This window comes from Cyprinodon variegatus, unplaced genomic scaffold (assembly GCF_000732505.1).
Source record: "Cyprinodon variegatus isolate N-32 unplaced genomic scaffold, C_variegatus-1.0 Scaffold2, whole genome shotgun sequence".
Taxonomy (NCBI): domain Eukaryota; kingdom Metazoa; phylum Chordata; class Actinopteri; order Cyprinodontiformes; family Cyprinodontidae; genus Cyprinodon; species Cyprinodon variegatus.
The window spans coordinates 2840408-2852016 of record NW_015150455.1 but is presented as its reverse complement, the minus strand read 5'-3'; the positions used below and the strand labels follow the sequence as shown (position 1 = coordinate 2852016).

Here is an 11609-nt window from a genome sequence, read left to right as displayed (position 1 = left end):
GATGGTTTAGGTCACGGTCTCATTTCCCTCACTCTTTAAAAGTAGTTCTGCTTCAAAACACATGAATAAAATGATGATCGCATTTAGATATCATTGACTAGAGATGCATTTAAATGTTGCAGGACACACCAACGAAAACTGGAGTTTAAGACGCCACCTTCAGGTTAACTTTAAACAAATTCGGCCCAGAATCTGATCATTTAGAACAGAACTTCATTTAGGTTTGATTGGACCCGTTTATTACTAATACTTGGATAACAGTTGCTTTTATTTGGTCCCCTATACATTTAAGTTGTGTACTTTTTTGAATGATAAATAAAATATTCACAAATTTTTCATCTGGATCAAATCCTGTTCTGCTATTTAGATCATATTTGTAAAGGACTTAAGGTTTACAAAAAAGGACATCTTCCTTCCTTCAAAATAAATAAAAAGGTGGAACTCATTCTTAGAAGAAATGTTTTTTAAAAATCCTTTCAGAGCTGTATAATGACTGTAAGATTGAGCATTATTTGGTAAGTAGGTAAGACATTTTGAAATATTTTAACATTAGTTGGCGATATGAACTGCCATAATATATACTGGTTATAAATATTTCACTGAATGATTACAAAATAGAGCATTTTTATTGTTTAGATTTGATTATTTTTTATAAGGGGCTTGAGGCTGTTGTTTGGTCCAGCGGCACCATCTTGTGGTGAGAATGATCTCCAAATACACCCTGGATCCTGATACATGACCTTTAGGGGGTTTCTGGGGCAGCTGGATGTCCTGCAAACACCAAGGGAATAAATAATAGAAACCTTCACAGGAAGATGTCTGTTCAGCATTTTATTCCCCATTCAAAACCCAACCCCCATAAGTTACAATTTATACATACAACAGAGAAGATGTGTAACATGCTGCTGAGGCACAATAAATATTTGATGTTGAAACAGCCTCCTTTTAAAAACACACATCCATCATAAATACCAACGTTATACACAGCAGCAACCATTGATTACGAGTAAGTGAAAAATCCAGGAGTAAAATAAACTCGTAATAAGCTGTCGAAAGAAATAACTAATGCAGCTCCTTGACCCTTATGTTTAGAAAGAAGCAGGGGAGTGGAGCTTAGCGACTGCATCTGCTTGGTTATATGAACACACCCTCTGCTCTTACATAAGAGGAAAATAACTCCCCTCATAGCGCCTCTCCAAGCAAAGAAATGCAGCCGTCAGAGAAAATAAAGCTGCAGATATCAGAGGAAAACAAGTTTTGTGCTTTGCTCTCTTCAGATTATGTAAATATCAAGTTGTGAGCTAAAATATTAGACTACTTCATGTTTAAACCAGTAAAGTATTTTGTGCAACCTCTCCCAGTTTCTAATGCCCAAGGTGCTGCCCAATAAACTGAAAGTTCATTATCCTGAACAGACAAATTCGTTTTCCACCTAAAGAGCAGCAGCCATGAACATCCCATCAACATCCAACCAGCTACCTGGACTAAAACATCTCTAAAAGTCTTTGTAACAAAAAGAATGTAACTTAGCTTTGAGGTGAAAAGAGAAGCAGAAAAAAGTGCTATAAACCAGTAAATTAAGCATGGAGCAGTTAATGGTTTAAAGGAACCAAGGAATTAAACGCCCTGGTTACAAAACTGCAAACATTCTCCTTAAGCCTTCCTGTGGTTCTTAAAGAACCCGGAGGAGCTGGGGTGACCGAAACTAGCTGACTGCTAAAGTTGGTCAGGTGGCTGACAGAGAGTCGCTAAGCTTCACTAAACATCACTTATAATCAAGACACCACGGTTTTATAACTACAGCTAACAAGCTAAAAGCAGTGTGTCTTACAGCCCGACTAGCTAACTAACTTTAGCTTGTTATATGTTGTAAGTCGATTAAGAAGAGAAAAGTGTAACATTTGGCCCAAAGAACATCAGAAAACTAGTATGTTTAAAACCATAAATAAGCCGTATGTACATCACTATGGTTGTAACAGTTAAAGTTATGTCATTTATGCAGCAGTGAAAATAACAGTTGTAGCTGCTAGTCTGCCGGTCAAACCTTAAAGAAAAATGAAAACCGGTATCTGCCAAGAAAAAAAGTCACATCAGTGCGTCTGTTATTAGATCATGTGGAGCGTCTTAGCATTAAATTTGGGAGTCAGTCATGTGATACCATAAAAACTGAGATGTTGGTAACTAGTTTGCCCTGAGAATCTCAAACCAGCAGCTTCCTGGTTCAAAGTCGGGCCTGTTGACCAGAACTGCTCCATTCTTCTCCCCCAGAGGAGTTTCGGCAGACAGAAAGGATAAAGCTATTTTGGTTCTAAAGTGAAAATAAAACCAATAGACACCGATGTGTATAAAAATGGCTGCTTAACAAGACTTGCAGGGATATAAAAAAAAAAACAAAAAAAAAAAACGGCAAGTTGATCTGATTACCTGTTGACTAATTTAAAACCATAAAAAGCTGTCAGTTTTGCTGCATGCCATAAATAGTGTTTAAAAAAACTTAGGCAGATATATTATATGGCCTGTTGTGTTAGCATCCTGTGTTCTCCATTTTTAAATCTGTGGTGCACTACTGAAAAACAGTCAGTAGAAAAGAAATAATCAGGAAATAACTTTGGAGTAGCTCATGACTCCTCCTGTCTCTGTGCTCCAATCACATGAGGATTGAACTGAGTGATGATGATGGTGATGTCATCGCGGTACATTCGAGCCAGCTCCTCGGGCAACGACAGCATCTTCGACAACCTCTCGTGGTCAACCGTGCCAAACTCGTTGTTTCCCACCGCGTGCCGTATCAGGTGCGTCGCCGAGTTCTGGTCTTCGAAGGCTGAGGACATTCGGGCCTTTCGCTCTTCTAGCAGACCCTGCATCTGTCCCAGAGTCACCTTGTAGCCTCCCACTTTGAGCGGCTGACGCTGGTGAACCCCTGTCAAATACTCGCCGACGATACGGACCACTTCCTGCCGGTGGAGGGTCTCCCAGAGACCATCTGAGCCAATCACCTGCCGAGGGAGGAAGATCGCAGTATTAGATTTACAGGGTTTGGTTTGATCAGCAAGATACTGAAACTGAAAAACTGTTTGCAAACTCTTTTTGTTTTCCTGTGCATTATATAAATACAATTACTATCATTGGGATAATGGAGGGTCACCTTCCTTGTTTAAATGATAATAAGTAACAATACTTTTCACTTAGAGCAGGTATACATAGGTTGGTCCACCTTAAAAAATGAATAAATTAATGACTAAAGGAAGGCATGATCCATGAAATGCATAACTGGATGCATAAATAAAGGTGTAATGAATTCATGATTGAATATATGCATGGATTAATTAAACGGTCTCATGAAGGAATTAATGCAGGACGATCTTAGCGAATGCCTAAATCCCAACTGGCCTGTGCTCCAACTCTAGCAGTTGTCCTCTTACCAAGAAGCGGTCCTGTGGCCGCAGCCTGTGGTATGTGATCTCTGGCTCGGCGGTCAGGTAGGGGGGTGTGTGGTAGTTAGGAGGGATGAACTTTGTGTGCTCGTTCTCGTGAAGTTGATCAGGTCCAGACTCCAGAACGCGCTTCTGTAGTTCGATGCTCCACTTAAACTTAACGTCCCCAAATGCACGGAACGGCATGAGCAAACCAAGCAATCTGTCCTAAAGTGGGCGGAAGTAAATGAAAGGCAGGAGTTTAAATTGATTATTTTTTACTATTCTTTTAAACCAGGACATAGAGTGTATTATTTCAACGAATTACCTGACGAATGACGGTCTTCCTCTCAGAATGAGGGTGCTCACTTCGTATCCGTGCAACCTCCTTCTCGTTCTGAGCGCTGTGGTCGTAAGAGAGCGTGTGAGCGCTGAACGAACCGTCCTCCTCCTGCACCCCCAACACAGCTCGAGCATCCCCTGCATTGGCTATATAGCTTAAACAATAGGCAGAGAGGAAGGGTATAGATTTAAGCTATATAGGAATAACTGCCTGCACAATTTATTGTAATGTCTATTCTCCGTACAGGTCAGGTCCATCGATGTGAGCCACGCAGGCTGTAGCTCCAGAAAAGGCCACTCTCAGAACCCAGTAGTGCAGAAACGCATTTGAGTCTCCAACCTGTAAGAGAGGAAAAATCATTAAACCAAACTAGGACATCTTGGCAAGTTTATCTCACATGGAGATGAAAGTGACACCTCTGGTCTATTAAAGTTAAATGCGGATGATTTCATTCCTAACATTGCTGCTCCTGACAGATAGATGCTTTAATGACTTTTAATGATGGAGGTTTTCCTAGAATTTGACACTCTAGACTTATGACATAACCTGTAACTAGAGTTTCTATGAATGCTGCTTGGCAGCAGTGGTCAGCAAAACAGGTGATCTTAAGCAGCCGATGTTGTTCAGTTCAAAAATACTTATTAATCCCAAAGGGAAATTAAATAAATATAAAAAGGAAAAGCATCCAACTTGGTTCTTTTATTGTTCTTACCTGTGCTTCCAGAGAAATGTCATTGTCCAGCCTCTTGAAGGCGTTCAAAAGGGCCTCACGAGTGTCTGGAACCTCACCTGGGCTAAAAAGAGACGGACAGAGATTGATCTGTGTAAAATAGATGCAGAGGAAGCAGAGAGGTCAAGCAAACCCAACAGCAGAAGGGTCAGTGTTGCTCTGGGCATGTTGCTTCTACAAAGAGCAGGACGAGAAACTGGTGGGTCCTGTTTGAAAGATTTTACCCTGAACAATGGAAACATGCACTTCCACTAATCTGTCTGATGAGGACGGCCAAAAATTATTGGTAAATCAATGTACTGCAAAAATATAGATATGTTACAACCACAAATGTAGATCTATTTAAATTCAACCACACAGTCAACATTTTGTTAAAATACCTTAGACTGCATTTACAGCAGCAAGTCTTTGGGAACACATCCCCTTCAGGACTTCTGCAAATTGGTCAATTAAAACTGACAAAACCAACCACCTATCAAAACATGGCAGCCATCCATTGACAGGAAGGAGAAGATAAGTGCTGATCAGCGAAGCAGTCAAGAGTGGCAACTCTGCAAGAGCTGCAGTGACTGACCGTTTGTTAAAAGTTTGTTAAAATGGCAACAACTCGTTTTGGACAGCACATATGTGGCCTTTAAGGAATACAGAAGATAGAAATGATTGAAGGAAAGCCATAAGGAGTTGGAGAGGTCTCCAACACACATCCTCAGGAGTCATGAACCTGTAAGTTTGGGTGTATTACCTGCTGTCAACACCCAATTCAACTAAATGGGGATTTAAATCCGTTCTGCTCAATGGAGGACACATCAGAAACATGTAAGACTGGAAGGCCTTTGGACCAGGGTAGGGGAACCAATGAAGAAAGGGAATAGTGAACATGTGGAGTACGGTTCTCTTGGCCAGACAAGACCATAGCTAAAAGTTCAGCCCTGCATGTATGGCAGCAGCATTATGCTACGTTCATACCCGACATGTTTTGAGCAGCAAAAAGCACCTGCTGCTTCATATTTGATGCTTGTACAAGTAAAGGTGTGTTAAACGAGGAAGTTATGTCCCCTAAAAAAGCTGTTGCGTCTCGGGGGCTTCCTCACGGTGTTTTTGCTGGGAGCAAGTTATTTGCTACTCTTAACTCAAACTGGGTAAAACATATAAAAAAGGACTATAAAACAGGAGTAAAAATAACAGAGTTTATTCCAGATCAGGACAGGACAGAGAAAATGCTTGGAGTTTGCACAGCTATGGGCTCAAAAATCACGTTCGCGAGCGTCCGGCAAAGATTGAGCCCCGAACAAGGTCATCCCCTGCTTCTTATAGCTCATGAGTCTATGTGTTGCATCATGTTGATGTTTAGCTGTCCGTATCAGAAACTGACACGCCATCCATGTCTTGAACTTCATGCAGCTTGCCTCTATGCCTCAGCGTACAGATAGCTCTCCTCTATCAGACCGGCTCCAAGAAGTGCCCATATCCTGTGTATTTTTAAAGACACGAAGGCTGTCCTGATTAGATGACCTCCGTACACACAGTGACATCCACAATGTGACGGAAGGCCTTCTACTCTGTCTAATCTGGCTAACAGAATAACAATGTACATGATGTATAAATAATAAACCTAACAGGTGAGACGAGCCTCAAGAGCATTTGATGCTCCTGAATTGCGTCCAGTAAAGTATGCACAGCTGCGTCTGATGCTCCCGAGTTCAATAGCAGGGAGCGGCTTTGCTATATTTGCTGTGAAAAGATGGTAAAAAGTAGTTTTAATATAATTTTAAGTGAGAAACTATACCTGAAAACATCGTCTGTGCATTCAGTTCATTAAGATTATGATCCTGCCTTAAAATATCTTTTCTCTGTCGGAGACACTCATACCCCCACATAACGACGGCGCTCCGTCACTGGAAATCCCCAGCAGCTGCCGCCTCTTGGGGGTTTTCCCTACAGTTCGTGGCAGCTGGAAGTACAATTGTACAAACTTCGGACAACAGCATAATTAAAGTGAACATATTTTTAAAGTTAATTTTGGAATTAATAAACTGTTTCAGGGGAGAGATCATAGGATTCTGCATCAGCAGCACCGTGTCTGTCTTCCTGCCAGCCTCAGATCCGCTTCTCTGATTGGTTGATGTGGCGCGTCGAGCAGCAAAAGTTTAATTTTTCCAACTCCAGCAGCTGCTGCTAGTGAAGCACCTCACACACCTCAGATGGTTAAGCTTCAGCTCCGTCAAGATGCCTCAAAATGTACTGCTCTAGACGTGCTGCATGACCTGTTGATGCGCGCTAACCATAAACTTTGCATGTAAATTGGCTACTTCAATCGCGTGGAGTGTGAACATGGCATTAGGCTGTATGCTGCCCTCCTACAGGAGGATCAGCGAGGCTGAACCGAGTTTATAGAAATAAAACCTGGATAATGTTGTAAGACTGCCGTGTAGAGGCTAGAAAGGCTAGACACTAAGGATGTAGGGGTCACTGTCACCTTTTTTTTTTTTCAAAACAGACAACAGAAGAGACATATTTGATGACTTCACTTCTGAATCTGGATGTTAAAGGCTCACAACCAATACGCCTCAGAAGGAAAAAAAACCTAAAAACATTAGAAATAAAAGAAAAACTAGTGATTGGACAGTTAGTCCAGCAGGCGCTCACAGTCTTCCTCCACAAGGAGGGTAAACCCCTGCCAGTCAATACTTGACGCCTGAATTGAATTACTGGAATCTGCGGACATTAATGGAGGCTTTATAGGAAACAAATATGACCAAAACTAAATAAAAACGAATCAAGGTTTAGGTGATTTTTCTAATGCGCCGAGAAGCACACATGCCCTTGACAAGCTTTGAGATAGCTGAGAGGATGCTTTAAATAAAAACAAATGGGTATTATACCTTATGTGTTACATTTTGGTCCAAATACTGAAACATTTTACTAAAGGTTACATTATAAACGTCACATTGGCTCATGCCATGGCAACATCTTAAATTTAATGTTATTGGTGTACCCTATAATACTGCCATAGTAAAACTAACTGAAGTCTGTGCTTGAATCATGATAAAATGTGGAAATGTTTAAGGGGTAATAATGCATCCCAGTGCATATATTTGAGAAAAGCCTTCACTGAGATTAAAAATATTGTTATTTGATACAATATCATAAGGGTGTGTTAAGGTGAATTCTCACCTGGTTAGGTCAATCAGCTCCTGCCAGTAGGTTCTCAGGCTGTTCAAGTAGAGACTCTGAGCCTCCCGGCTGAAGTAGTCATTGGGGTGTTTATGCCACTGCAGGATGGGAGTGAGGGCTCTGCCGGCCTCCATCGCAGCCTCTAGTTCACACAAGGTGTCATGGGGGAGCAGTGAAACCGCTATATAGTAAAACAACCTCTCACTCAGTGCCTGGAGTGAGAAATGACGAAATTAGTTCTTAGGGGAAATTTTAGGCAAAAGTTTCCGAGAGGTAAACAAAACAACACAAATCAATTAAATTTAGTCTCTGGGATTCCTAAACATTCAATGTCAAATTTCCAGATGTTTCCAGAACAATTTTATGTATAAGTAAAACAGTTCACTCTGAGATTGAAGCAGAATTGTTAACGATGATCAGACTGTGATAAAATGAGCCTGGAAAATAAACAGATTGAAAGGAAAGATAAATAAGACCTGTTTTGGAAAATGTCCATATTAGCTTTAAACTAAAGACATCATCATACAAACAGTTATCAATGTGTGAATAACCCTTTGAAAAAGAAAACGGGATTTAACTCCCAAACTACAGCAGTAAAGCTGCAGAGATCTACCTGTGCGCAGGCACAGCCGGCGTGTCCATCAAACACACCCAGGAGCATTCCACGAGTCTGGAGGCAAGTAGCTGCACTCCTGCGATCCTCGATGGGTGCGTTGGCCGGAAGTTGGTTGCTTTCAAAACCCATCACAGATGACACATTTTTCCCGTCAAACTCTGGTACCTGGAACCAGATCAGAAGAAACAAAGGGACAAATGAGAATGTAAACATACGGATGATGAAGCATAACCCCACCCACACTAACCTTGAAGCTGTACTCATTGGCTTTGAGAATGGAGTTGACCTGCGGGGGGGACAGGATGTAATTGTGGGACACAGAGGACGTCTGATAGCATCTTCCTGCCCGATGTGTAAGCCACGTGTGAGACGGCCCTGTCAGGGCTGGAAGGGAACCAATGTGGGACTGGTGATGTTGGCATGGTAACAGACTGCTGGCAAAGACCTTGGCACGGGGCAAAGCCCTGAGCAACTGGGATGTAACAGGCATCGCTGACCATGCACCGCAGGTAATCAAAACACCCCCGATGTGCACACACCTGATGAAGAAGCACATTACGAGCTCAGGCATATGCACCCATAGTGAACAGAGTGTTCTATGTTTGCACCATTGAGCAAATGCTGTGCAAACAAGCAGATCTTCTCCGATAAGGTTGAGGTAATACGAACAGAGTCAACAAAACAAACAACTTTGAGCCTGAAATTCAGAAATCTTCAAATGCACCAACTGAATAATTGTGTCTATATACTGATCAGACTTTTATGGCTGATATTGTTTTCTTTTCAGTCGGATCGGCTAATTTTTGTCTGGGACTGAAACCAAGGAGTACAAAAAAGGAAGGTTATCTGATGGAAGCTAAAATTTTGAAAACATTTATGCAAATTCCCTGAACTTTTATATGATTTCCATCAAACTATGACATTGACTGATATATTTTTAAATCAAAGTGGTAGGGGGTAGTTTTTACCTCATGAAAACCAAAAAAAAAAACACACAAAAAAAAACCAAATCAGATTATTAAGTATCAGGGTCAGTCAAAGAAAAATGAGCTGATTGATTTGTGTATGAAAACTATTTGTTGTTCGTCAATTCCTAAAAGTACACCCACTCGTAAACATTAGATCATATCAGGTTAATGGTTTGAAAAGGCTGTTGATTAACCACATTTTCGTTTCCTGGATACAAGCAATCCTGCATGTAAAAAAAAATAAAATAAATAATGAGTCATAGGGATAATATTTTACAGCTGATACAGCTCAGAATATTTCTGATCATTAAAACAGTTTAAGGTCGAAACCATACTAAAGGGAAATCTAACACCAGAGATGAAAAATACGATGAAGGGGAGATGAAGGGTATATCTGAGCTATCCATAGATGTTTTATCTAGTATAGATCTTTTTATCTAGCATACACACAATGCTCATACACCCCATTCTGTTTGCAGCAATTTAAAAAATGTGATCTATTTATGTAACCTGTTTTGGAAAACAAAACAAACAGATTTAAATACAAATTTATTACATCGATTACTACAGCTCTAACACTTTACAACTGTTATCTAAAATTTAAATAATCAGTGATGAAGAGAATATAGCAAAACATATAAAAGATCTCACTATGCAATAAGTTTTTTTAATGCATTTAGTTGGGCTATCTGCCCGAACAGTGGGCCTACAGTAGTATTTAAATTTTTTAACATGAAGGTCTCACTTCTTTAGGTTCCTTATCACAACTGCTTGTTTTCAAGAAAAGGAAACAATTCCAAAAAGTTGGATTGGTATTTAAAGAATCAAGGGGAAAGCATTGAATTCTTTCAGCCAGCTGACGGGAAGTGTGCTGCTACATGTGTAAGCTGCGTGTGATACAAGCAAAGACAACTCTGGTCAGATATACCACAAAACTACAGAAAAAAAAGAAAAAGAAAAAAAAACTGTTTTGTAACTCTAACCCAGGATAACATTAGAGTGAGGGGAAGGTCTATTAGTATTTACATATAGGCATTTTTGGTAACCAAAATTAAAACTTTGAATTGGAGGAGCAGTAGCTGTTATAGCGGCAGCCATGCAGACTTCTGCATATATAGGTCAGCTGTGGGTGTTAAAAATAACCCAGTACTGGCATTTGTTCCTCTGGAAGTTAGGGCTACCTCTGGCCAAGAAAACTCAAGCCTAACCATGACTTTGAAATACCTTGCTCCCATGTGTCAAAGCAGCTGACTAAAAAGAAAACACCCAATGCAGCAAGGCTACTTAATTGTTTTTGTTTTCATCTGGGCCATTTTAGTAGATGTTGCTACATCAGATGGCCCCTTTTTGTTCATGTAAATAATTATAGCTAATAACCACCGTAAAATATAAATCTCCATGACTCAAACAGAACACACAGGACCGTGTCCCATCTCTGCAACTTGTTTGTTGATATCGTTAGCTTTAGCTAATTACAAAACAGGTACAGACAGAGAGGAGGCACTGGCCAACGTCATATAAGCAACAGCAGCATTACACTTTGACACGACATGATATAAAACGATGTTTAAATAAACTCTTACAGATTAAAACCTACTCAGTCACATAAGCACATAAATGAACGCTATGCTAGCAGGTTACACCCACCAACGTTCGACTAAAACTACTCCTCTTAAACGACACGTAAATATCTCAGGTACGTTAAATACTACTTTATAGAGGTCAGGGTGAAAAGAACAAAGTCGGAAAAAATATACTCTTACCTTAACTGAAAGATGTGAAGTATGTATTTAAGTTCATGACTTAAACCCAACCCCTTCAGTTTGTTACTCCAAAGCGCCGCACCTCAAACTGAATCCTGATTGGTTGTGCGTGAATCTACGCCGTGACGTCAGGCCTCCCGCGCTCACTACGTGTCAAAAGCTACGCTATAAGTGAAACTCCTATAATATATTTAGAACTTAACCTTTATACGGAAGAGAATTAGGGCCACAGAAAAAAAAAAAAAAAGTTTACTGATTTTTCAATTTCATTTTAGTATATTATGAGAAAAAGGTCAAAATTCGGACTTTTTCTCAGAATTCTGACATTTTTCTCAGATTTCTGACTTTAATCTCAGAATTTTGGATGTTAATGTAGATGGCACCAAGAAGGAAGAGAAAAAAAAATTAACAGATTTTTTAATTTTATATCAGTATAATATGAGAAAAATTCTGATAAAAAGGTCAGAATTCTGAGATTAAAGTCAAAATTCTGAGATTAAAGTCAGAATTTTGACTTTAATCTCAGAATTCTGACCTTTTTATCAGAATTCTGACTTTAATCTTAGAATTCTGACCTTTTTATCAGAATTCTAACTTTAATC

At 40.0% G+C, this 11609-nt stretch overlaps 1 protein-coding gene across 1 annotated transcript; it reads right to left on the bottom strand.

Moving 5' to 3' along the window:
• Window positions 1-822: 822 nt before the first annotated feature.
• On the bottom strand, window positions 823-11085 carry pdp1 (pyruvate dehyrogenase phosphatase catalytic subunit 1). The gene is made up of 9 exons (XM_015370981.1): window positions 11008-11085; window positions 8524-8815; window positions 8274-8441; window positions 7661-7872; window positions 4469-4550; window positions 4001-4095; window positions 3742-3910; window positions 3423-3641; window positions 823-2996 (listed from the first exon to the last, which is right to left on the bottom strand). Exons 2-9 carry the CDS (start codon window positions 8764-8766, stop codon window positions 2619-2621), a joined length of 1566 nt encoding a protein of 521 aa, XP_015226467.1. The 5' UTR covers window positions 8767-8815; window positions 11008-11085; the 3' UTR covers window positions 823-2618.
• Window positions 11086-11609: the final 524 nt, after the last annotated feature.